Source organism: Petaurus breviceps, unplaced genomic scaffold (genome assembly GCF_028583685.1).
Source record: "Petaurus breviceps papuanus isolate PSGF00001 unplaced genomic scaffold, PetGlider_PUasm1.0 90654, whole genome shotgun sequence".
In the NCBI taxonomy this organism is placed as follows: Eukaryota; Metazoa; Chordata; class Mammalia; order Diprotodontia; family Petauridae; genus Petaurus; species Petaurus breviceps.
The window spans coordinates 6,296,051-6,322,653 of record NW_027187301.1 but is presented as its reverse complement, the minus strand read 5'-3'; the positions used below and the strand labels follow the sequence as shown (position 1 = coordinate 6,322,653).

The 26,603-nt window shown below is 43.5% G+C and overlaps 2 protein-coding genes across 3 annotated transcripts in view; one reads left to right on the top strand and one right to left on the bottom strand.

Moving 5' to 3' along the window:
• LOC138143747 (choline-phosphate cytidylyltransferase A) overlaps window positions 1-599 on the top strand; it is an 84,501-nt gene extending 83,902 nt beyond the window's left edge. The window contains exon 13 of the mRNA XM_069065018.1: window positions 139-599. Within this exon, the coding sequence (XP_068921119.1) occupies window positions 139-348 (210 nt within the window). The 3' untranslated portion in view covers window positions 349-599. The remainder of the gene's footprint in view (window positions 1-138) is intronic.
• A 4,356-nt stretch (window positions 600-4,955) lies between these two features.
• Window positions 4,956-24,993, bottom strand: SLC51A (solute carrier family 51 member A). Of its 2 annotated transcripts, none has more exons than XM_069065016.1 (9): window positions 24,722-24,993; window positions 23,516-23,610; window positions 18,641-18,795; window positions 16,519-16,592; window positions 15,873-16,031; window positions 14,612-14,723; window positions 14,253-14,399; window positions 6,945-7,050; window positions 4,956-5,422 (listed from the first exon to the last, which is right to left on the bottom strand). In XM_069065016.1, the coding sequence occupies exons 1-9, from the start codon at window positions 24,757-24,759 to the stop codon at window positions 5,214-5,216; spliced, it is 1,095 nt and encodes a 364-aa protein (XP_068921117.1). In that variant the 5' UTR covers window positions 24,760-24,993; the 3' UTR covers window positions 4,956-5,213. The 2 variants fall into 2 exon arrangements, with proteins under 2 accessions (XP_068921117.1, XP_068921118.1); XM_069065017.1 differs by having other exon boundaries at window positions 4,956-5,350; window positions 24,722-24,985.
• Between the last annotated feature and the right edge of the window lie 1,610 nt (window positions 24,994-26,603).

Genomic DNA, 26,603 nt, shown 5'->3' with positions numbered 1-26,603 from the left:
TCACCTGTTAAATGAGAGAGTTAGAGTATGTGACCCCCTAGTTATTTTCTAGTTCAAAATCTACAATCCATTAGTAGTGATCTAGCACCAACCAGAGGTTTCCTCTAACTTTCCTTTTGTTATCCTCTCCATCCCCAGAAACACATGCTGAAGGAAGGAAAAGGCCGGATGCTTCAAGCCATCAGTCCCAAGCAGAGCCCAAGCAATAGCCCCACTCGTGAACGTTCTCCTTCTCCCTCCTTTCGATGGCCCTTCTCTGGCAAGACTTCTCCACCCTCCTCCCCAGCAAACCTCTCGGTACACAAGGCTGTTCAGTATGACATAAGTGAAGATGATGAAGAGGACTAATCTGCTTTCCCAATTCCCTTCTTCCTTCCTCTGTCCTTATCACCTCCAGCTGTCTTTTGAATTCCAAATTATCAATTCCAACACTAAACTCAAGGACAGTTGTAGGCAAGGGAAGGAGGACCTGGGACAGAGCATCACTTTGAGAAGCAGAGGAGGGACTGCCTTAGAAGCCTCTCTTCGTTCCCCTGTACCAGCCTCCAAGAGGACATTGCTTTACTGTTTGCATTCAGATAATCTTGAAGGGAAAATAATAGTTTTTATTAATTAAAAAAATAGCCTTTTAAATGTAATAAGTGGTGCCCCAACCAAGAGAGGAAAAAGATAGTATTGTTCCCAGAGGCCTTTTTTCCCCTTACTTCACTCCAATTTTATTTCTGCTCTGAAGCAGACTGACTTGCCAAGTTCTTACACCTGATGTGAGCCATGCCAGATGTGGCTTAGGGAAAATAATGTGAACTTCTTTATAATTTGATTACCATTTTTTTCTGTTATTTTTTGAAGGCAAAGCTGACCTCCTGAAGTCACAAATACCCTAAGCTCATTGCTGGCAAGTGTGCTAAGGTGTAGTAGGGAGCTCTCAGAGGAAGGTCTCTGGGTCTGTCTCTTTTCACTCCTTGAGGTGGGTCTGCTGGAAATGTGCTACCATTGTGGTGATCCCTGAGGACAATGGGTAGAGGGATAACTCATCAAGCAGTTTCCTTTTTTCAGAAACTCGTCTCCAATTCGCCAAGCTGCCTAGGAGCCCTTGGTGGGTTTTTTCCTCTTTCTCTCTATGGCCTGCTTTTAGAGCACAGAGCACACTGCAATATTTGTGTAGGTGTGCACTCACATGCACACATTCATATGCAAGCTCAGCTTATAAACTGAATTCCAATGGGGAAGCAGTCTTGGCCCAACTATTCCCATATCGAGGACTTTACCTTGCAAGTGTCTGAAGGCTTTCAGTGTGTTCTTGTAACCCGTGTTCCCACGCCCACATTTAATGAGTGTAGGAGAATCCTTGGAGTTTGGGAGCCAAGAGTCAAGGACCTGCCTTCCTTTCTCTAACATAGTCACATGCCCTAATCTCCTTTCCTCAGAACTTTCTTAACCTTGGTCAGTCTTTCCGATCTCTTCCTCCCCGCTGAGAGACAGAGCACCTCTCTCCTGCAAAGCAGAGCCCACATTCCTTTCCCAGAGGTGAGACCTGAGTTAGGTGCGGACCTCCCTCCCTCTTTTCCTTCCACCTACCATTCACCTGGGCCTGGTTTCGCCCTCAGGAGTACACCACTTGACTCCTGCAGGTCCCAAGGAATGCAGATGCTTAAGGCTGTGCTGCTGCTGCTGCTGCGCATGTGCCTCTTTCTTAGCTTCACCATCCTGCCTCCTCAACCAAATGACCAGCAGAGCAGCCACTACCTACCCCAGTGCTCATGTAATGGGCCCGATGGGAAGACTGCTTATGTATGACTCTGCTCGGTTGCTCATCAGTGCCCCTTGTGGGGGTGGAGTTTTAGTGTTTTCAGCTACGAAAACCACAAGTTGCTTTCTGTGTTTGTCCATGTGTTGGGGCTGTTTGCCTCCCATGGCCTCCCACATGAACACTTTCTAATAAAACCTGTTTTTGTGCCTGCTAGATGACAAGTAATTGTCACAGGATTTACACTGTACCTATCCAGCAAAGCAGCTAGAATTCTTAAGATTTGAGCTGTCTGGAGAGGCTGCTGACATATCAAAGTGAAGGAAATAGAGGGAGACTTCCTCTGGATTCCCCAGTGGCTTATGGAAACTGTGTTTCTGATGAAGCACCATTTTTATTCTGGAGCCTTTTGGTTCTAATGAAATTTGGCTTGGGATCCTCTGAAACATTTAAAATCAATTTCTTCCCTTATTATGCTGCTTCATGGCTTCATTTGATCTAGTGTTAATTTAATTTCTTTGTTTCAGCCAGGTAGGCTTCCCTTATTAGTGATATTGTTTCTATCAAGGACATTCTTCCAGGTACAGATTTTTTACTTTCTGAGGCTGTGTATTTGAAGGCTGGTGGCGGGGAAGGTAAAGGTGTTACTGCTGAAATCTGTCTCCAAGGTCTTTTATGGTACATCCTCTGGAATGTCCCTTAGTATCTTGAATTTACAATTTCTTCCTCTTAAGATGTGTATTTACAAAGTGAGACCCTCAGAATGTTTTTTTCTACTTTCAGTTGTTCTCCAGAAGTGTATTGACTTGGGGGTTTTAGCAGATAAGACTTACGCCCCTGTACTAATGACTAGTGAGACACTCTATTTGGATATGCCCCATCCTTAGCAAGTATCCTTTAGACAAATTGTTTGCCCACGGAATTGTTAAACCTGAGTTTGTGTTTAGCACTACCTTTTGACCTGTCTCAAGTAGACATCATCTAAACACAAATAGCTTTTCATGAGGTTGAATCCTTTTGTAGCCAGAGCTGTTTGTTTGTATACCTTAAAGTCTACATTTAGACATCTTTGCACCTGGGGAAAGGGGAAACCAAGAAAGGAAAATAATCAATACCATTGGAATGATGCTTATTTGACTACCTAATTAAATAAAATTAGAGAGGAGAACTCTCTGTGCCATGATTACCCCTTTGTTCTATGAAGATATAGAGCTGTTTCTCATTGTCTTTGGGTTGGTGAAAGCAGTCAGCCCAAATGGGATGGATAAGGTGGGCCTAGCATAGCCTTAATAGAAGGATTAGAGCTAGGTAATGGTCTGCAGGTTAGAAAGAGATGTTTGTGACAGCCCTAGAGATGCCACGAGACTGACATTAAGGATGGGTCATTTTAGTAGTGGCTTCACTGTGGACTGGGCAGAACATCTACTTTCTCCTTTGGCAAAATCATTAGTCACTGTGGCAGTGAAGAGATGAGGTGTGGGGGTTTACATGAGAAAATAGAAGGGGATTGTTTTCTCCTCCTTCAGCCTCTCCTGAGAAGTCAAAAAGCTGATCGTGATCAAAGGCTTAGGTGAAAATATGAACCAGAGGGTTCTATAAATTATGGAGAGAGGAAAAAAACCCTCACAAAATAAAGGGAAGGATCCATACACATCATTAATAAAGGGATTAGGTAACTTCTTTCTCTGCCACAAGAACACCATAGCCTGTGCCATAATTACATTTTTTTCCTTCTTTGCCTGGGGCCAAGCACCTAGTAAGTAGCATTGATGGAGGCACATCTCCATAGTACTTATTCACAATATTTTGTTCTTCTATCTTTTGATTATCTTGATCAGAGTATGACCTCCTCTATAAAGGAGTTTGATGCTTTTAGGACCTTAACTCTAGATCTATTCCCCATAATCTCTTTAGCTCAAGTACATTTGCCTTTTTCTTCTGTCAAAAGCCATAGCTCTCAAGAATTTTCTCTGTATACAGTATCATAGGGAGCCTGACCAATGTAGGTGGGGAAAAAAAGAAAAAGGATTGATGTTTTGTAAGTAATTGTATTTTTTTTAACTCATCAATACAAATATTTATAAGAATCTCTATTTTTCAGAGTCATGCCACAATGATTTGTACTTTTTTTCTTCTCTTAGAGAACAGGTTGTCATGGGATACAGAATGATCCCTTCTAGCTGTTATTTTTCCAGATTAATACATGGAACATGGTCTTGGGGTTATGATATTAAAATACTAATTTCCTTTAAAAAAAAACAGCATTTTCTTTCTGCCAAAGTCTTATGTAGGTTTGTGCTTGGCAGGGACAAGAAGGTTAAAAAGTGAAAGCATCTGTTTTACATTAGGTTCCAGATTTAAATGACTCAGGTTAGTTCATTCAGATTGAATGTGGACCTTCCTGACCCCATAAACAAAGATTTGTCACCTTAAATTGTTTTGGGGTTGAGGCTCCTGGGAGAAAAGGATTGTCTTGAAAAGAAACACAGGTCTTGGCATAAATGTTAACTTCATCAGTAATGCCAGAGTCCAAAGGAGAGTTTTCCTCCATTGGTCTTTAGTCTATCAGTTTCTGTCTGTGTGTTGTTAATCTGTTCAGAATTGTTTTGGCTTTTGTCATTTAGCCAAATAAATGCAAAGTGATTTTAACCAGTGTTCTCATCCCATGTGTTTTTGACTTTGTGTGGTGATATATTTGTTTGGGGGGAAAGGGAGGTGGTACCTGTCTTCCCCTTTCCTTAATAGAGCTCTTTGTTCCGAATTTGTATTATCATATTATGTAAACTATGTAAATATAAAATTATATAATTGTTTTCGTATTATCTCAGGGACAATTCTTGCTATATAGCCTGGGAGAGAAGCTTCACCAGATTTTTACCACACAGAAATGAAACCTAGCCCTTATATCTAAATAATGCTTTTTTTAGTTCTATAGCAAATGGGATAATTTCCATTTTCATTTTGTTCTTACCCCACAATCTGATTTAAGGTTTTGGGCATGGCTAAATTATGTTAATTATGTGTAGTTTCAAAGGATCTGTTGCATTCTGGCAAGACTGGCAAATTTACTTTTCATTTCCTTTGGGCTGTGTCCCAGATTGATTATGGTGACATTTTATGGACAAATGGACTTTTTGAGTATTCTGGCCTTAAGCCTGAGACTTCTGTATATGCTGCTCCCTACCTCCCCCCAAAAAAACTTTTACAATTTCAGAGTTTAAAACCCCATCATTTAATTTTTTTTATAAAATAAAATCTTTTCTTCCCCTCTTCCCACCACACCCCGCCTCCCTGCCCCAGCACTTTATCATGTTAAAACATTCAACATAATCTCTGTAGTTATTTGCAGCCTACATAATAACAGTGAGAAGTTCCCTCCAGTTGTCACATCTGGACTAGTAAAGAAAGACCTTTGCATTTTTGGTGGCTCCAGTTGTCGTTTGTGAGGGAGCCAGTCGGTGTTTGGTTAAGCTTTGGTTTCAGAGGATGGATCCGGAAAAGATAAAGGTTCAAACGCCATCTTATTGTCTGGCTTCCGATAATATATTCTTGTCAGTATGGTCAACAGAGAGGTCTCTAATACCAGAAGGTGGCAGTTCATCACTACAAAACAGCACATGGATAGCATTGAGAAACGAAGGCAGTATCTTGGTGACAAATTCAAGTCTAAGTAGCCTGTTGAAAGAATTGTTGTTCATTCATTTCGGTCATGTTCAACTCATTTGGTGTTTTCTTGGGAAAAATACTGAAGTGCTTGGCTATTTCCTTCTCCAGCTCATTTTATAGATGAGGAAACTGAGGCAAACAGGGTTGACTTGCTAATAAGTGTCTGAGGCCAGATTTGAACTCAGGAAGAGAAGTCTTCCTGACTCCAGGTCCAGTGCTCTATCCACTGTGCCACCTAGCTATCCTGTTGAAAAGGATTATTGGTTTATCAAATCTCTTAATCTATATTTCTGTGCTACTTCTCTGCAAGATTTCCTAGGATTACCAGCTTAGGCCTTCTGGATATTAGTGTGTCTAAGTAGATTTAAACCATACTCATTCAGTAAACCAGACTTACTACCAAACTGATGATATTACTGGAGATTGGTTGTTTAAAATCCTAATTACTACTTCTGGGTACATAAACTGGGCACCTAGGTGATGTAATATATAGAGTTCTGGGCCTAGAGTAGGGAAGATGCATCTTCCTGAGCTCAAATCTGGCTTCAGATACTAGCTGTGTGACCCTGGGCAAGTCAGTTAACTCTGTTTGCCTCAGTTTCATCATCTGTAAAATGAGCTGGAGAAGGAAATGACAAACCACTCCAGGGTTTTTGTCAAGAAAACCCCAAATGGGGTCACAAAGCATCTGCCCCAACTGAATAATAATATATAGACAGCAGTGCCCAAGAATAATAAAAAATTATGCCACCCTGTATTTGCATAGTACTACAATAAAGATGTTGATAGGACAGATAATATCTCCATCTTAGGGATCAGGAAATGTATGTAGAGAGGTTAAGATTTCTCAAGGCCATGATAAATTAGAGATGGAATCAGGACTAGTGTCCAAGTCTCCTGGCTTTTAGTCTACTCCTCTATGACTCCAAGATAAGTTTTATGAGCATATTAAAGAAAATGTTTATGTGCAACTACAAATAAACTATTTTATTACACAGTACATCTGTTAGCATGACCACCTCTTTGATACGGATACTTATTCTTACCCCAGAGATTATGTGATGGAAACTCCTTGCATATTCTCCTTGTCTGGGCACAATGGCTAGTCTCAAGCTATTAGGTTTTAATTTTCTCTCCCTGTGTAAGACAGAGGGGTAGAAGATCAAGGTGGCTTTGATCTCTTGATTGTCTTCGTTGACAGGGAGCTTCTGTAGGGGTTTGAGACAAGCTGAGAATGTCTCTACCTCTTGTTTGTTTCTGGCGCTCTATCCACTGCATCTCCTCTCATGCTTTTTCCTGTTCTCCCTCCCCCACTCCCTAGCCCTTCTCTAGGAAGTGAATTAAGAGTTTGTGGAAGGGGCAGCCAGGTGGCTTAGCAAGTAAGAGCACTGGCCCCAGTGTCGGGATGACCTGGGGATCCAATCCAGGCTCAGACACTTAGCACCACACCCAGAAATAACTGGCTGTGTAACCTTGAGCAAGTTACTTAACCCCGATTGCTTAAAAAAAAAAAGAGTTTGTAGATACTCACCTTGGGACCTGATTTTAGAGGAAAAGGGTGGAGAACAAGCAATCTGTCCAGTGCTGGCCAGTATGGAGAAGATGGAGGGCTGCAGGGCAGTTACTATGAGGAGGAGCTGTAAATGAGAGCAAAGTGAGAGTGTGCCTCAGAATGTCCCCCTGTGTTTGGGGAAAAAGTGTATCTAGAGGAGAGGGACCAAAAACAGTGAGTAACCTGGAGATTGTGTCATGGGACATCAGCTAACGAACTGAGAGAAAAGAACAGAGGGACATGCTCTGTATCTTCAAGTATAAAAGGACTATCACATTTAAGGAGGAGCATGTTCTGCTTGTCTCTGAAGGGCAGAACAAGGAACACTAGGTAGAAATGATGGGGTGCTTGGGATCTATATTTGTAATGCCAATTTGTAACATCAGTCTGTAAAACCAGTTTGTAATATCACACTCCAAACCCACCCCGCCCCCCCCCCCCAGCTTCAGAGCATTAACTCTGCCCAGAAACAACTCAGCTTGGAACAATAACAAGCTATTCCTATGAATCTTTCACTAAAGTATCTATAAACATTCCAGTTTAGGCAACTATTATCTCCCCCTTGTATAGTGTCCCACTGCCCCCATGAATCCTTCTGTACCCTATCTCTAGGTTGACTCCTTGGCTGCCTCCATGAATTCTTCAGGACCCTCTCTCCAGGTTAATTCCTTAGCCTATTATCCACACACTGAGTCTGGGTTAGCCTTGGTTTCCAGACAACAATCTTGTCAAACATGACACTGATGGGTGGCAGACTGGGCACTTCTCAGTCAGCTAGCTGACTTAGTGACATTTCAAGCCTAAAACCACACCTCCAGGTAGCCCCCCCTAGGGCTTTTTCCTAGTGAATTATGGGCAATATGCCTTCGAAGTTACATTAAAAGTACATGTCCCTTAAAACACTGGCCCCACCTTAACTCCTCCCTAATCCCACCCTTAATCACTTAGTTAGCATAATTAGCACGGGTTCTACTATGGATTGTTCTACAAAAATCTTAATTCTACCCCTTTAAGGTTGCAGGTCCCCTAAAGGATTCTTGCCCGATGTACAACCTAACAATAAACTTGCAGGTCCCCTAAGGACCCTTGCCCGCTGTAAAGCCTACAATAAACTTTTACAACTCTGACTCCAAGTTTTCTTGGGCCTACTGAATTCTTTCCAGACTGAATCGCAGGTTTTCTGGTCTTAGAAAAAGATCAGAGTTCCTGCTGAACCATATAGCCCTCCCTCATCAGAAATGGCAGTGTTAGGTTTAGGCTTAATGTACGGAAGAATTTCCTAAGAATTGCAGATATCCAACAATAGAATGTCTTGTCTTAGGGGAGTTCATTCTCTTCTCTTAGAGTCAGCAAGTATTTGATATGTAACAGATTAAGTTTCAAATCTTTGCAATTACATCAAAGAAAAAGTTCCTCTTCCTTCCTTTGGTGTGATAAGTTTGATCTCCTGTATCTGCTTTCATTCTTCCAAAAATACCACAGCATTTATAAATCTCTTTTTTCTTCTCTCCCCTATTTTTGGCCAGATGATAGATTAGATTTGGCATAAAGGATTACATCATGGAAAGGACACTGTCATTCTTATTCACCGTCAGTGACTTAGACACTACTTGTCTATAGAGCTTAGAAAGGAGAATGGATTAGTGTCAGCCAAGGGAGAGAGGCCACTCTGTATAAAGTGGACTCAGCTGTTCTGTGATCTGCATAAAGAGAGCATAGGCCCTGTGATTTCCCAGTGTGAGGATAGGTAGGTAGCCTTATAGGTTTTCATCTCTCTTTTTCATTTTATGTAAGTACAACCATGCTTTTATATATTGCAAGGACAGGAGAGTAGGGGATTCAGATACGCAAAATCCATGTGTATTAGAAAACCATTTACTATAGTTTTCACCCTCTTTCCTCATCAAACATTGGACCAGAACTGCTAATCAGAAGCAATGGGTATTGATTCAAAGCTCATGAAACCCTGACTTAGCTGGAGGTGTTAATGTATAAGCATCAAAATGGGCAGTCAGGAAGAACAGCATAAAGACTGAATTGGCCAATGCATTGATTAATCAAGTTAACTAACACTTACTAAGCCCCTGCTTTCCAAGTGTTCTATATAATGTGATCTTCACTACTTCTGTCTAGACCCCTCATCTCCCTTTGCTCCCATGTAATGGACTGCTATTTACCCTAGAGAAGTTCCAATGTACCAGTTTTCTTAGCTTAGTCAAAAGCAGGTTCTGAGTTTTCCTCAATTCTTTTAACAGGATTATAGACTATTTTATTTTGAAACGTGTGTCCATATCTTTGTTGGATAACCTGCAAGCACCAAATAAAAACTGGCAAGTTATAGAGAAACTAAGCAGATGATTTCCACAAGGTTATAACACTTTACAGAGTCATTTAGATGCAAGTGATATTTAAATCCTTAATCCAGTTTTTTAATTAAACCACATTTTATCTCATAAATGACATTCACATTATTAAGATACAGAAAAATAACAAAATAGCATCTTTTACTTACATGCTTAATAATGAAGACAATTCTTAAAAGTTAGCACATGCATCCTGCATAGGGAATGTATTACATGCATAATTTGTTCCATCCTCTGAATAGCAGGGTGCTATAAACAAGCCCTAGACCATCTACTTCTTAGGGGTTAAACTCATTTTGTTGTCTTTCTTAGCTCCAAAGTCTTATTCTTATCCTTCAACCAAATTCCTGATGAAAATTTTCTTTGACTTGGCCTGACAGAATAGGGGTCTCACCCCTGTGGAGGTCCATGTTAATTAAGTTTATGTCCCAGAAAGTCAGTAAACATTTATTAAGTACCAGTTATGCATCAGACTCTGTGTGCTAAGTGCTGGGGATACAAAGAAGGCAAAAGACAGTTTCTGCTCTCATGGAGCCCACAGTCTAAAGAGTGAGACAACATGCAAATAATTAGATACAAACAAGGTTCATACAGAATAAACTGGAGCTGATCAACAGAGGCAAGTCGCTATATTTAAGATGGATCAGGAAAGCTTCCTGTAGAAGGTGAGATTTTAGCTAAAACTTAAAAGGGGCTAAGACATGAGGGGGAAAATTCCAGGCCTAGAAGATGGCCAGCAAAAATGCCCAGGGTTGGGAGATGAAGCATGTTGTCGGAGGAATGGCCAGGAGGCTCAAGGGTCACTGGATCTCAGAGTAAGATGTTAGAAAAGTAAAAGGGGGTAGGGGAGGTAATGAAAGACTATGGACACCAAAAGAGGATGATTTCTATTTATATGAAAATGGCACCCCCTTAGGGGCAGCCAGGTGACCGAGTAAGAGTGCCTTCCCGGCCTGGGAGACCTGGGATCACCTCGGATACTTAACACTCACACAAAAAATAACTGGCCGTGTAACCTTGAGCAAGTTACTTAATAACCCCAATTGCTTAAAAAAAGAAAAGAAAAGAAAATGGCACCCCCAAGGAGGCTTCAGCCTGTCAAGGAATTTACAACCGGATCTTGGGACAATGAGGAAAACAATATTTTGTTCTGGTATATTGAAGATTTTGGTAATAAGTTTGTGAAAAGTTCAAAGATTGTCAGATATGTATGGGCAGTTAAAGCTATTAGTAGCTGTTAGTAAAACTGCACCACATAAATAGGGATCCAGTACACACTCAAGTTTATAGCTCCAAAAAGTAAGATCTTCTGGGACCTTCGATCTGCTGCTACCAATTTAAATTCCTGGGAAAAGTTGTCAACAAAAGACCTTTGTGATTTTCAAAGGCGATGTATTGTCCCCATGATATGGGGCTTCCCAGCACCCCTTATCCTGGAACCTTCAATTCTTTAATGTTAATAATGGGTAAGATCGCACAATCACAGTGCTTTTCCTCATATGCCCTTGGACTGCAGAAGGAAGTTTTTTTCTTTAAGAACATTATTCAGCTGAACCTCTGTTATATGCCTAGCATCATTATCTAGAGTTTGCTAGAAATAGAAGGATAAGCACAATGTCTGCCCTCAAGAGAATTAGATTCTGGTTGGAGAAAGAAAGCTATGTATCTTCATCAGAGAATGCTATTAGGTATTGTATGAGAAATACTCAACTGGTTCTGTGATCTCATTAATTTGTAAATTCCAGCAATGCAGCTGGCCATCCTTCCATGTCTGTTCATCCTGTGACTCCCTTGATTGCACTGGATAGTGAGGGATTGCCAGTAGACCACTCAGGCTGTGACCTGTCATCCTTTGCCCTCACCCTGTGACCAGTCCATTTTTTCCTATCATTCAATTCCTTGATATATTTTGCTCCCTTTTGTTGAAGTTCCACATTGGTTATATGTTAACAGGCTGCTTTGACCACTTGCCCTCTGTATTTAAAAATTTTTTTGACACTTGGATCTCCCTACCTCACTCAGGCTAGAAGTGAAGCCACCACTCATAGGCCCAATCCAGTATCACACAACATGGATGCTTTAACCTGCTTCATTTTTCCAACTTGGTCCAGTCTGCTCCTGAGGCAGCCTCATGGCCCTCAGCTCCCAGGACCCGCCATATTGGTGCCAGGCTGTGTGGATACCTGATTAGTTTAACTGTGCTACAGTTAATAACTCCCAAATCAAGCACTCCACCAGCCTCAGCCTCCCCCAGTAGCAGGGATTACAGGTACATGCCGCTACCTCCCGGTCATTTTCAGTTCTCTAGAAACCGTTGTATTCTATGTCTCACTGCTATGTGGTACCGCTAGTAGTGTTATTGTTGTTCAGTCATGTCCATATCAAAGCTATATATTTGTTGTTCAATCATTTTCAGTTGTGCCTGACCCTTCCTGACCCCATTTGGGGTTTTCTTTGCAGTGATACTGGAATGACTTGTCATTTCCCTCTCCAGCTTATTCTACAGAGAGGAAGCTGAGGCCAGTAGGGTTAAGTGATTTGCCCAGAGGCACACAGCTAGTAAGTGTCTTAAGGTCAGATTTTTTTTTTTTTGCTTTTTGGAGGGCAATTGGGGTTAAGTGACTTGCCCAAGGTCACACAGCTTAAGGTCAGATTTGACCTCAGGAAGATGAGTCCTCCTAACTCCAGGCCCTCACTGTACCTACTATGCTGTCTAGCTGCCTGTAGAAAGATATGATTATTAAATATAACACAAATATGTGAACAATAAATACTGTGGACCATTTACAAAGTAAGCACTTAATATTGGTTTGAATTATTGTGAAGGGAGGTAATGTTTGAGGAAGGCTTTGAAAGATAAGATTTAACTAGATGGAGAGAAGTAGTAGGGGCTTCCAAGAGCACTAGCAACTGGGGGGCTGGGAAAGGACTTTTGCAAAATGGCATTTGAGCAATCCTGAAACCAGGGCAACTAAAGAGGTAGAGGGGAGGGGGCCAAGTGTCCAAGGCACAGGGACAGCCAGTGCAAAAACATCCATACAAGGAGAGGGAGTGTCTCATTTACGGAACTACAAGTAGGCTACTGTAGCTGGATTGGGGAGTGCATGGGGAGGAATAAACTGTCAGAAGTTTGGAAAGGTAAGAAAAGGCCAGGTCAAAGAGCTATTGTTATACCAGACAGGATTTAATACTTAAAGCTGGAAATACTAGGGGGAGCCACTGGAGTTTGTTGAGTAGGGTAGGGGCAGAGATGTGGATAGTCATGCACTTTAGAATGATCACTTTGAGACCTGAATGGAAGATGGACTAGAACAGGCAGAGACGTCAGAAAGCTATTACAGTAGTCCAGGCACAAGAAGAGGTGGGCTTGTACCAGGCTGGAGGCTGCGTGCATGGAGAGCGGGGGATATAGGAGCTGTTGCAAAGGTAGAAATGACAAAACTTGGCAAGGGATCGAAGATGTGGGGTGAGTGAGAGGAGTCAAGGATCATGTCGAGGGAGGCTTCAAGCCTGAGCGATAGGAAAGATAATAGGAAAGTTCGGAAGAGAGGAGGGTTTTGAGGGGAAGATAAGAAGTTCTGTTTTGGACGTGTTGAGTTTGAGGTACCTGTAGGGCATCCATCTGGAGATGTCCAGGAGGAAATTGGTGGTGTATGATTGTAGATCAGGACTAGGGCTGGATAGATGGATAAGGGAATTATTTCTGAAGAGATGATAATTGAATCCGTGGGGACTGATGAGGTCACCCAATATAGATTAAAAAGAAAAGAATCAGGACAGAACTTTGGAGGATACCATATGTGTTATTTTATGTTTTAATTATTTGTATGTATATTTTGTATCTCCTAATTGTAAACTCTGTGAGCAAGGACTGTATCTTAACTAAGTACCTAGAACAATCTTCTGTAAGTGGTAGGTGCTAAATAAGTGTTTTTTGAATTGTATTAAGCTACATCTGAGGAGATAATATAGATTAGAACAGTGGTGTTGGAAACAGAATAAGACATGAAATATTAAAAAAATATAAAGGAAGATGTGAATCATAGTTGGGAAGTGGGGGATGACTAAGAGTAGAGAGTTAAAGATAATTCAGAAGTTCTAATGGATAGATGGGGGGATGATGGAAAGAAAGAGGGATTGACAAAGGAGGCTCCATTTTGAGTATTGGCAGGTGGAGACATCTTGAACTCAGATGGGGTTATAAAAGTATTGGTCAGGTCCAAGAAAGGATGATGGCTAGAAATCTGGAAGACTGAACACCAACAGCTGGAGAGCATCCTGGGGCAGGTTAGTAGAGATTATCATGCCATATTGAAATCAGATAAAAGAACTGGAAACCTGGGGAAATATGATAAACCTGCTATCTGAAGAACTGGCAATACAGAAGAAGGGCAGTTAGGTGGTGCAGTGGACAGACCGCCAGACCTGGAGTCAGGAAGCCCTGAGTATAAATCCAGCTTCAGATACTTATGGCTGTGTCACCCTGGGGAAGTCACTCAACTGACTCAGTTTTCTCCTCTGTAAAATGAGCTGGAGAAGGAAATGCAAACCACTCCAGTATCTTTGCCAAGAAAACCCGTAATGGGGTCACGAACAGTCTAACAGCTGAAAAACAACTAAACATCAAAACGGCTAATATCTAAGGCAGCTGTCTCTACACATCATGGGTACTTTGAAGGCTTTTCCTCTTCCAATTTTCCTTCCCATTTTAACTTCTAACCCCTTTTCCCTCTCCCTGATTCTTTTAAATTTTGGTTCAGTTGAAGACAGATTAATTTTTTTGGCTCCCCAAACCCTGGGGACCCTAGGGATGCCCAGAATTCCTTTTGGGAAATTTTGGGCTGAGGTCAGAATTTTATAGCTTGGGATACTGTTTCTCTCAGGTGATGGAACGGACGGCACTTGTGCACTTAGATGCAGTTACCTGAAAGACCATGAATTTGCCTCCAATGTTCTGATCTCTGAGGTGTGACCTGGCCTGACGGAAGAGGATGCCCAGGGCCCAGAGTGCCAGTAAGGTGGACGCACCAAGGACGGTGTTCATCCACATCGCCGAGCTCTTCTCAGAGATCTGAGTGGGACGGAAAAGAAAGGGATCGGTGATAGAACTCTGCCCAGCACCTCTCTGCCCCCCACGGTGATGGCGAGAAGGAAAAGCCCATGATGCCCTTTCCCACATAAACCCCTACCGCCTCTACTATGCTCCTGCCCACCAGAACGGGGAAGGGCTTATAGGTTATGTCTGGTGTGGAACGAAGCTCCTCCTGGCCCCTTCCTACTTACCTCTGCCGGATCATAGATGCCATCAGGCACCAGCAGCAGGCCCAACAAAACAAAGACCATTTTGAAGAAGGCATACTGGAATGGGGCCAGCATCAGCACCTGCAGCTTCCTCCTGAGGAGAGTGGGAGGGGACATTGACACAGAGCCCCATGAAGCCCTTTGGTTACCCTCAGAGAAAGAGGACAACCATAGTGGCTGCAATTTGTGTTAAGTGGGTTGTGTTCTGTCTTCTGGGGATTAAGACACCATAGGTTGGTAGGAAGGGACCCGAGGAGAAGCTAAGACCCAAGTCCACGTCAGGTCTCAGACAGGACATTTACTAGCTCTGATTTTGAGTAAGTCATTCAACTCTTCAATTTCAGTTTCCTCATCTGTAAAATGGGGATAATGATGCACCTGTCTCCCAGGTTGTTGTGAGGAACAAGAGAAATAACATGTAAAGCACTTTACAAACCTCAAAGTGCTATAGAAATGCTATCACTATTACAATACTGAGATGGCAGGTCACCCATATTCAGGCTCCCACACACCCCTCATCTCAAAGGTGACAGCTCCTGGGCAAAATTCAGTGTTAAGGCAGGTGGCATAGTGGACAGTGTTAGACTTGGAGTCAGGAAGAGCTGAAATCAAATTGGGCTTCAGGCACTTAACTAGCTGTGTGACCCTGAGCAAGTCACTTAACCTCTTCCTCAGTTTCCTCAAATTTAAAATGGGGTTGTGAAGATTAAATGAGATAATATTTGTAAAGTGCTTAGCACAATTTAATAAATGCTTACTTCCCTCCCCCTCCCCAAGGACTAAGGAGAATGGCAGAGATGAGCAAAGGGAAATATCCTGATCTGCACTTGCTAACTACTGTTGGGGGGGGGCAGCCTCAGAGCCCTAGTTCTCCCCTCAGTATGCCTCTGCCAGTAGGTGTTCTAAATGAGTCCTCACCCTGGCAAGGCAACATTTCTAGAGGAAAGGACTTTTCACAAGCATGGTTCTGTGATTCCCAACCTTTCCACCACTGGTATTGTCCCACCCTGAGCCATAGTTTTCTCCTCCTGAGTACTACTCTATATACATTCATATTCTCTCTCTCTCTCTCTCTCTCTCTCTCTCTCTCTCTCTCTCTCTCTCTCTCCCCCCCCCTCTGTTCCTCCCCCCCCCCTCTGTTTCTCCTCTGTCTCTGTCTGTCTCTCTCTGCTTCTTTGTCTCAGTCTCTGTCTCCCCTCCCCCTACTTCCCTCTCTGTCTCTGTCTCTCCCCCCCTTCCATACTTGGTAAGGATGAAGCGGGGACAGCAGAGGCAGCAACAGCAGCAAGGGCCAGTGTGGACTATCATTGGGGTGTCCTTCAGAGTCCTCAGCACTGCTTCCTTCCCACCAAAGCCTTCCACCATGACCATCAATATCAAGTAAAAGCAAATGGCAAAATACCTGAGGACAGAAAGGAAGAGAAGCAGGTGGTTAGCTGTCCTAGGAAGGAGCAGATTTATTGCCTGGGGAAGGGAAAATTTGAATTAGGAAAGAGATGAGATGGGGGCTTGGGCTTAGGTGTTGCTTGCTGAAGGGGGACTGCAGTAGGGATTGACCTTCTGTGTGGAACAGAGGGAGATGAGAGAACAGGATTAGGGGACAGTAGAAAAGGAGATGTCTGATTCTAGAGACAGGAAAAGGACTGCTCCTCCATGAGGAAGATACGTGTGCTTCTTAACAAGAACCTTGGGCTTCGGAAGAGCTGAATCACTACAGTTCGAGAAGTGCTCACCTTCTGATCGGAGAATCTATAATGGGGTTGGGGTGGCAGTCCTTTCTGATCAGCTCCATGTGAAGGGCAGGCTACATATATACAGGCCCCAAGTCTGAGCTGTCCTCACCACATGCTTGTAGAAGCCAGACCCTGGAGGGGCATTGGAATGCTTACGTGGTAACAGCCATCTCCACGAACAGCAGGGAGCGCGGGATCCAGAGCCCACAGCAGCAAAATATAGACACTACCTACTTGGAAAGAATCAGAGACCATCAGGTGGGAGAGGGAGAGAGAGAACGCCTCACTCCCTTGGTCCATACAACTCCCAAATCCAGTTTCTTAGGTGGGTGTGGTGTAAACTAGGGCAGAACAGTTGGTTGGTCTAGCACTGGCGGGGCCTCAAAAGACAATCCCATGACTTCAGTGGACACCTCCATGTAGCTCACTCCCAAATCTAGGCCTCCACCCCCAATGTCTTCCCAGCTCCAGGCTTGTATTTTTCTTTGCTAGATGTCTCCACTTGGATGTCCCACCAGCAACTTAAGCATAACACAAGTGTTTGTCACCTTTTCTCTGTGGACCTTAGTTTCCTCTGCTATAAAAGTGTCAGGGTGTTCTGTATCACAATTCCTACAATAATTGTTCCAAACCATCTCCCTTTAATCCCCCAAATCTGCCCTTCCTCCTCATTCTTAGTGGAAGGTCTCATCCACTAGACTTGAAAAGATTGAGGACATTTGATGGTGAGATGCCTCAACTCAGAGAAAACATTGCTAAGAATCTGGAAGGCAGGAAATTGAAGAGCTTAAGAACAAAGGTTGCTTTTAAATGTTTTATGCTATTTTATTTATATTATTTTTATGTTTTTAAGAACTGATACTGTGGGGCGGCTAGGTGGCGCAGTGAGTAAAGCTCTGGCCCGAGTTTGGTTCCGGCCTCAGACACTTAACACCTACACAAAAAAACTAGCCGTGTAACCTTGGGCAAGTTACTTAACCCCAATTGCCCTCCAAAAAGCTAAAAAAAAAACCCAAACTGATACTGATTGAAAGTTGAGACTCTAGAAGAGGACTGGAAGAAGTGAAAAACTGGTTAAAAGGCAGATGTCCATGAATGGTCTTTAGATTCCTCTATAACATCATGAAATGCTTTGCTGCCCTCTCCCTCTGCTTTGCTTTACCTAAAATAGTATCCTCCAGATCAGAACTCTCCAGGGAGAATGAACTCACTCAGTTTTAGAATTCTGCCCTGAGTCCAGAGCTGTCCTGATTAGGGAGTGAGTACAGACTCACCCAGCCTACTATACCTAGCCAGCCCTGGACCTCCCCATGACATGTTGCTATCTGCCCTGCTGCTGCCTTATGTAACTCCTTTCTCCTCCCACCATCCCATTTTCTCCCTCTTGCTCTGGTCTGGGCACAGTAATTAAATCAATGCTAGGATTGTTTCTGGTTCCACACAGCATCTGTGTGGTTCTCTAGAAAGCCTTCCCTAGCAGACAGGATTTTAATTCATATCTCTTCCTGACTCCAAGTCTAGGGTTTATCCTATAAGCTCCTTGAGGACAGGATTTGTATTAAATTCTCAGTGCCCAGCACAGTATTTGGCATATAGAGGCTTAGTAAGTGCATTTTCTCCTTTCCTTCCTTCCTTCCTTCCTTCCTTCCTTCCTTCCTTCCTTCCTTCCTTCCTTCCTTCCTTCCTTCCTTCCTTCCTTCCTTCCTTCCTTCCTTCCTTCCTTCCTCCCTCCCTCCCTCCCTCTCTCCCTTTCTTAGCTCAGGTGTCACTGATGCCATGAAGCTTTTCTTGATCCCCTAGTTGCTAGTGCCTTCTCCCATCTCAAATTTTTATTGATCTGCTTTATATAATGGTAATAATAATAGCCAGAGTTTATATAGAGCTTTAAGGTTGGCAAAGTGCTTTACAAAAACCATCTCATTTGATCCTCACAATAACCCTGGGAAGCAGATGCCATCATTATGCCCATTTTACAGATGAGAAAACTGAAGAAAACAGGTGAAATGATTTGCCCAGGGCCACACAGTAAGTCAATGAAGCAGTGAAATGTGAGATCCTTGAGGGCTAAGACACATTTTTGAATCTCATAAAATACACTTTTCTTCACAAAGTAAGCATTTCATAAATCTTTGTTGGAAGAAATGAACTGAACAGAATTCCTCCTGCCCTCTGGAGGAGAACTCCTCAGAGACTTGAATAGCTGAGTTTGATGGCTGCCGTATCACTGGTCCTTCTCCTGCCTGCCCCCCCCCCCCATCCAGTTTGGTGGGTCTCTCACCGTTGAAGCAGAACTGGTCCATATCTGGGTCTTCCTTTTGATGGGGCAGCGTGTGTTCTTGTACACGTAAATGGCATTCTCCACGTAGATGATGACAGAGCCCACAGTGAACAGGGTCAGGATTGCTATGATAGCCAGCTCCACAGACGTCGACTCTGGGGAGGAATAATAATAGCAACAAGTAAGTATGGCTTACATTGACATAATATTTTGCCATTTGAAAAGTACTTTACATGGATTATTTGATCTGATCCTCAAAACAACCTTGGGAGTCAAGTATGGAAGATAGTACCATTAGGGACATTTGAATGCCTTGCCGAAGTATAATCGTTATGGGATTTGAAGATCTTCCATACCCCTTGAACTTGCTAACATAGAAGGAAGGAGTGGGGCAGGAGGAAGCTGGAGCCAGGCTGGAGGCAGTGGTGGCAAGAACTCCTTTTTCTTTGAGCCAGTCAGAATTTCTGCTAAGGACTCCTGCTGAGGACTGCTGGGGGACAGGAACTTTGGGGGGCTGGAGCTGTGTGGACACTGAGCAGTTGCTGTGAGGGAGGAGAGGAGGATCTTTGCTTGAGGTAGGCTGTTCTGTTTTGAAGGCTTAAGAATGTGGATGTTTGCTGAATTAACTACATGTGCCAACTCCGTAGCTACTGTGATGACTTTGACTTTCTGGTTTTGGGATTCAGTTTCCTGGTATTTGAATAAATGTTCTAGCTATGTCCTCCATGTAGAGAGCCTGTTAAACTTTGTGATTAATAACCTATCAGCATATTTATAGTTACTGTAGGCATTGTGAATACTGCATTGTTGATATACCAAGGTCACAAGGGGCAGCTGGGTGGTGCAGTGGATAGGGTGCCAGGCCTAGAGTCAGGAAGAATCACCACGCTGCCCCCCAATGATCTCTTAATTGACAAATCCAATGACCTTTTCTTCTTCAGCTCTCTATAGCCTTTGACACCACCAATCACCCTCTTTTCCTTGATACTCTCTTCTCTTCAGGTATTCAGGTCACAGTTGGACCTCCTCCCTATCAAACCTCTCCTTCTTAGTCTCTATTGCTGGATTGTCATCCAGGTCACACCCTCTAACCTGTAGGTGTCTCTCATGGTCCTGTCCTTTGTTCTCTGCTCTTTTCCTACTTCACCTGGTCATCTCATCAGCTCCCTTGGATTTAATTAGCATCTCTATGCTGATGATTCTCAAATCTACCAGTCCTGCCCCAACCTCTCTGCTGACCTCCAGGCTTGCATCTCTAGCTGCCTTTCAGAAATCTTGAACTGGATGTCCAGTAGAGATGTGAAACTCAATGTGTCCAAAACTCAAACTCACTGTCTTTCATCCCAAACTTATCCCCTTTCCAAACTTCTCATTCCTTTTGAGAGCAACACCATATTCCCAGTCCTTCATCCTCAAAACTTGGGCATCATCCTTGACTCTGCAGTCTCTCATCCCCCATATCCAATCTGTTGCCAAGGCCTTTTGGTTTCACCTTTGCAACATCTTTCCAGTGCACCCCCTTCTCTCTGACACTGCCACCTGTCTGGTGCAGGCCTTCATCACTTCACACTTAGATTATTCCAAGAAACTTCTGGTGGGTCGGCCTGCCTCAAGTCTCTCTGCTTTCCAACCCCGTCCTTTATTCAGTTGCCAAAATGATTTTCCTGAAATACAGGGCTAACCACATCACCACCACCTCTGTCCCCCTTCTCCACTCAGTAGACTTCAGTGGCTCCTTATCACTTCCAGGATCAAACATAAAATTTTCTGTTTGGCATTCAAAGTGAGAGAAATGACTATTTTCCTCTTACATTAAATAACCAATTAATGGGGAGAGGCAGGGTTTTTCATTTTTCCTATTTCAAAGTCCAGCCTTTCAAGGATATCTCTGACCTTGCCCCACAGAGTCACTACACAAAGATGGTCATGCCCTCAATCTTGCCATCTCCCACAAACACAGCACCTCTGTGTTCATGAACTCTGAAATTCCCTTCCCTGATCACAGTCTTTCCATCTCTCCTCCAATTCCTCGACCCTCGGTTCTCTCTAATTCCCTGCCCTACCCCTCATCCCCTAGAACCCAAACTCACAACAAAGCAAAGCAGACACCAAGACTGCCACTGATGGCTGAGATGATCCTGTTTCCCCACTCAAATGTTCAGCTAACAAAAAGATCCTATCCCCCCTATGTAGCAGACAGGTACAAAGGGCAAGTTTATAAAGAGACTGGAGGCCTGGAGACAATTAGTTATCGTCACATTTATTAACCCTATACCGCGACCTCGCATTGCTTAAGCAAGCTCGAGTTTGATCCATAGCATGGCACGATCCAGCTGCTGAATTTAATTCTTCACGAAAGTGCTAAAGGAAGAGAAAGTTTGTAGAGAAACATGGAGCTCATCTGCCTGCTGGGGTACCTGCAGGAGAAGGAATTGGAGTAACTCAAGCAGCTGATGATGGCAGGGGAGACAGACGATGCCTAGAGCTCTGATCAGATGCCCCCACGTGCAATTTTGTGACATCTGGAAACAGCTACTTTTTTACCCCCAAATTTCAAATCCATCTAGTTTCAAATCTATCTAGGAGCAAATCAGCAATGTGATTACTTACCCCAGCAAGCTCTCTCTCTGCCTCTGTATCTCTCTGTCTCACTCTCTGACTCTCTCTCTGCCTCTATCTTTATCTTCCTCTCCATCTTCCTCTTTTCCTTTCTTGTGCTTTCTCTCTTTCCTCCTCTTCTTCTCCCTCTTTCCTTTCCCTCTCTCCCTCTCCCTCTCTGTATCTCTCTGTCTCTGTATCTCTTTCTGTCTCACTCTCTGACTCTCTCTCTGTCTCTGTTTCTCTGTGTCTGTCTTTCTCCCCTCCCCCTCTGCACCCCAATTCTTGGTTTGGAAACCACTTACTTCTACCTTATAGCTTTCGATGTCTGACTTGGGCACAGGGAGATTAAATGACTTGCCTAGGGTCATATAGCTAGTATGCGTCAGAGTCAGGAGTTGAAGCCAGATCTTTCTTAGTCTAAGGCCAGCCCTCTACTATGAATACCTCTCTGTGGTCATAGTACAGAAAGAAATATACATATGGGGCAGCCAGGTGGTACAGTGAGTAAGAGCGCCGGCCCTGGAGTCCGGAGGACCCGGGATTGGTTCCAGCCTCAGATACTTAACACCCACACAAAAAAAAACCTTGAGCAAGTTACTTAACCCCAATTGCTTTAAAAAAAAAAGATGTATACATAGAAGGGCTTAATAGCTGTCTGTTGAATTGAATAAGACTATGAAATAATAGAAAGGCTGTTGAGAAAAATCATTATAATACTGTAAAAATCAGTTCATCATAGATATCTTTCAATACTTAAAAAAACTGGTGAATTCATCACTATGGACACTCCCTTTATTGATTCATCTCCCAAACCCTCTATAGTGAAGAGTCTACACCTTGGTAAATGTTCTTCATGAGTTGATGTAAGGAGAAAAATCACCACCTGCTGATTAATGAGCCTCTGGTAATGGACCTCTCCAAATTTAGTTGGTCCGGTCTTCGAATGACAAGCAGAGAGCCCATGGTTGGGCTCAGATCCAAAGTCCTTCTAGGGGGGAAGCCAGGTGGCACAGCTGGTCAGGAGGATCTGGGTTCTAATCCAGATTCAGGCACTTGCTAGCTGTGTGACCCTTAACAAATCACTTAAATAATTGCTTCCCCCCTCCAAAAATAAAATCTCACTAAAGTCCTTCTAGGTTTGCAGAACCTGCATGCCAAAGCTTGCTGGGTTTTTTTTTTTGGGGGGGGGTTGGTCACAGTCAGTAAACGTTTAGTAAGCACCCACTGGGGTGCTTATTAAGCATCCCAGGGCCAGGCACTGTGCTAAGCATTGGCAATCCAAAGAAAGGTAAAAGGCAATCCCTGCTCTCAAGCAGCTTTCATTCTAATGGGGGAGATAACAGGATAAACCAAGCTAATCAACAGAAAGAAGGCACTAGAATTCAAAGGAATCAGGAGAGGTTTCTGGGAGAAGATAGAATTTGAGCTGAGACTTGAAGGAAGCCAGGAGATGGGAGCTGAGGAAGGAGAGAATTTCAGGTATGAGGACAGCTAGTGAGGACACCTGGACTGAGAGATGTGGAAGGTCTTGTTCTGGGAACAGCAAGGAGGCTGTCACGGGATATCAGGATATATGTGTGGGGTGGGGGAGGGGCTGGCAAGATATAAGCTCTAAGTAGCCTGGAAAAGTAGGAGCCAGGCAGATGATGATGGATTGTGAAAGCCAAGAAGAGGGTTTTTTTTTTTTTAAATCTGATTCTAGAGATAATATGGGAGTCTCTGAAGTTCATGGGGTGGGGGCTCAGAGGACGAGGCTTTGGAGCAGGACCATAATGGATTACAGATTGAAAGATACTTAGAGCAACAAAACCAAGGAAAATAAGATCTCAAAATGAGCTACATTCACCATAAAAAGCTTGCAATCAGTATCCCACTTATAGTTCCTAGAGAAGTTTACAAGGCTGGCTTTTCCTGTTAGTTTTTTGAGCTCTCCAGTAAGTAAATGGAGTTTATTTGATACCTTCCAAGGGTATCAAAGGGCCCAAGCACTTTGCAAGGTGCTGGGCCATCTCCAGTAGTCCTGACTGATATCTGGCCACAGGACTCAGATGACTCAGGAGGAGAAAGTGAGACTGGTGACTTTGTATGGTCACTTAAATCCTCCCTCACTTAAATCCAATTCACTTGCACCATCCTGATGTCATGGTCCTCTTTGAGAATGAAGGACAAACAACTTTACAAGACCTAAAATTGGGAACCTGTATGGGCCTTTTCCCTTTGTTCTTCCCCCTTCACCAAGCCCTTCAGATTGTTGCTAGATGACGTCTGACTTACTAGTCAGGAGCTGGGCTGCCGTAGGAGGGTGAGAAAGGCATTCTACTGGAACACTGTAGTTGATTGTCAGCACCTTGAAAAGACTGGGTGGAAACCTAGGAGAGAAATACATCTCACTGACTCTAATGTCCAAAATCATGGTGGGAACAGAGGGACTTTATGTAGGTGGGGCTCACATGCCGAATTACCAAATGTTCTCTCTGGCCACTGTCCTCTCCAACCATTGTGGACTGGATTCTGTACTCATTTATAAGCTTCAGATCTAGAAACAATACCAGAGATGCTCTAGAATCATTTGTAGGGTTCAGATCTGAAGGCAACTTCAGAGATCCTCTAGAATTCATTGTGAGATTCCCGTCTAGAAGCGACTTTGGAGATCCTCTAGAACCAGTCCTTCCATTTTACACTTAAAGAAACCAAGGCCCAGAAAAGTGTAATTACTTGCCTAAAGTCACAGTTATGATGTAGCATTCAGAATTTGAGCTCAGGTCTTCCTGATTCTAGGCCCAACATTCAAGCCACTGTACCACTAGTTGCTATCATGATATAGTTGAAATCATGCTGGATTTGGAGTCAGAGAACCTGGGTTCAAATTTTGCTTCTGATAGTACTATCTGTGTGACCCTGGGCAAGTCACTTCATCTCCTTGGCCCCGGAATCCTCATCTGTAAAACGTGAGGGTTGGGCTGGATGGTCTATGAAATGAGGAAGTTTCTTCTAGCCCTAGCTAAGATTCTGTGGCCGTTGTCTGGAACTATCGCTGCTCTCCAGGGAAGCCTGGCCCTCCTACATATCAGTGACACAATTCCATCCTTCTCTCACCACCCGGATCTGGTCCTCTCTGGTGTGCGGTACCCAAATGGCACCGAGAAAACGACTTTCCGCACGGGGAAGAGTCCAGCACGCGGCCAGCGTGTCGGGCACAAGCCCTGCTCTGTTTCCAGCGCAGCCTGAGTCACTCACTGGCTGTCCTAGGAGCTTTAATGACCCAGAGGAGTTTCTCAGTCGCTATCCCTGGGCTGCACTGCTAGCTCGTCCCCTTCTGTGGCAGGAATAGGTTCAAAGTGAAGGTTCCCACCGCGGGAAGCAGGAATAGCGGCTACCTAGGGGCGGGGCGGGGGGGGTGTATTTAGAGGGGGAAGGGGATGCCTATGGCTTAACAGTCAAATTTCCAGAGACTCGGGTTCCGGAGCTGCTTTCACTTACCCGGGGTCGCAATTTATCTGGGTCTCTTCTGGCTCCATTATTCAGACGTGTCAACTTGCGGTGGGTCTGACTGAGCAGAGGCGGGGTGAGGGTGAAGTTCAAGGTGTTCTTGGGCTGCGCTCCTGAGATTGCAGTGCGGAGCTCGTAGCTTCTGCCCCTAACCTACTCCCTCTCTGCCCTCCTTCCTGTCAAGCCAAGTTCCTGGTAGCAGAGTTCATTTCTAGAAAAATGCTATCAGCTGCATGCCTCAGGTCCTGGCTCCTCCCTGATTTCCTGCGTTTTCCACCTCCTCACTCCCACAGATAAATCCTATCCCTTGCAACAGCCTTATCTATCCATCAGTGACCTCTCAGGGCTGGCTGTCAGGGGGACGGCTAGCTTAGCAGCAGAGCATTCCAAAGCATTTAGGGCCAACAGAAATGATTTCTCCTCACTCGCGTGTCCCTGGTCAGGAGATTGGAACTCTCTCCTCATCTACAACCTCCTGATTTCCCTGACTTCCTTCAAGTCCCATAGAATTCCATATTCTAGAAAATCCTACATATCCTTTGATCCAGCTATGGCTATGTCTATCCCCAAGACGTCAAAAAAAAAAAAAAAAAGAAAAAGAAAAGAGAAAAGGACCTTATTTGTAGAAAATATTTATAGCAGCTCTTTTTGTGGTGGCTAAGAATTGGAAATCAAAGGGATGCCCAGGAGTTGAGGAATGACTGAACAAGTTGTGGTATATGAATGTAATGGAATACTACTGTATACTATAAGAAATAATGAGCAGGCAGATTTCAGAAAAACCTGGAAAGGCTTATGTGAACTGATGCACAGTGAAGTGAACAGAACCAAGAGAACATTATACACAGTAAAAGTAATTTTGTTCGATGAAGAACTGTGAATGACTTAGCTTTTCTCCGCAATACAATGATCCAAGACAATCCCAAAGGACTAGTGATAGAGCATAATATCCACCTCCAGAGAAAGAATGGATGTTATTTTAATACACACTGAAGCGAGCTATTTTTCACTTTCATTCTTTTTCTTTTATTTGAGTCTTCTTGTACAAAATCACTAACGTGGAAATGTTTTACATAAATACATATGTATAACCTATATCTGATTGCTAAGTGGGGGAGAGGGAGAGAGGAAAAAGGTCGGGATAGAATTTAGAACTCAAAACTTTTTTTTTTAAAGCAATCGGGGTTAAGTAACTTGCTCAAGGTTACACAGCCAGTTATTTCTGGGTGTGGTGCTAAGTATCTGAGCCCGGATTAGATCCCCAGGTCATCCCGACACTGGGGCCGGTGCTCTTACTCGCTGGCCGCCCCAGAACTCAAAACTTTTTAAAATGTTAAAAAAAAATTGTTTTTAACATGTAATTGGGGTGAAAATAAAATATATGTGTATATATATGTGTGTTTACACATATGCATATACAGACACATATATACATACATATATGTGTATGTGTGTACATATATATATATATATATATATATATATATATATAGAATTCCATGTTCCACAGGCCATCTTTGCCCATCCCTCTTAATGCTAGTAGTACCTTCCCTCTGTTGATTATCTCCAACTTATCCTGTCTATATCTTGTTGGTACATAGTTGCTTGCTCCTTGTCTTCCTCCTTAGACCTGTACTCCTTGAGTACAGGGTTTGTATTTTGTTTTTGTTTTGTCTTTCTTTGTATGCCTGGTGCTTAGCACAATGGTACCTAGTGGGTGCTTAATAAATGTTTGTTGACTTGGCTTCTTGCTCAAAAGTCCTGTAGAAGGGCTGCAGAACCCACAAAATGACACAGAGAAGCTAACCTCCTGCTGAGGACAGCCCGGCAGGCCGGCAGGAATCGGCCAGTGCAGCGCTCTGGGAGCCCAGCA

Coding starts and splice junctions, on each gene's coding strand:
- SLC51A (XM_069065016.1), bottom strand. CDS start 24,759: ATGGAGCCAGAAGAGACCCAGATAAATTGCGACCCCGG. Junction 14,400..14,611: donor GCATCTATGATCCGGCAGAG/GTAAGTAGGAAG, acceptor CGTCCCACTCAG/ATCTCTGAGAAGAGCTCGGC. Junction 7,051..14,252: donor GCAAATTCATGGTCTTTCAG/GTAACTGCATCT, acceptor TCTCATTTACAG/CTCCTCCTCATAGTAACTGC.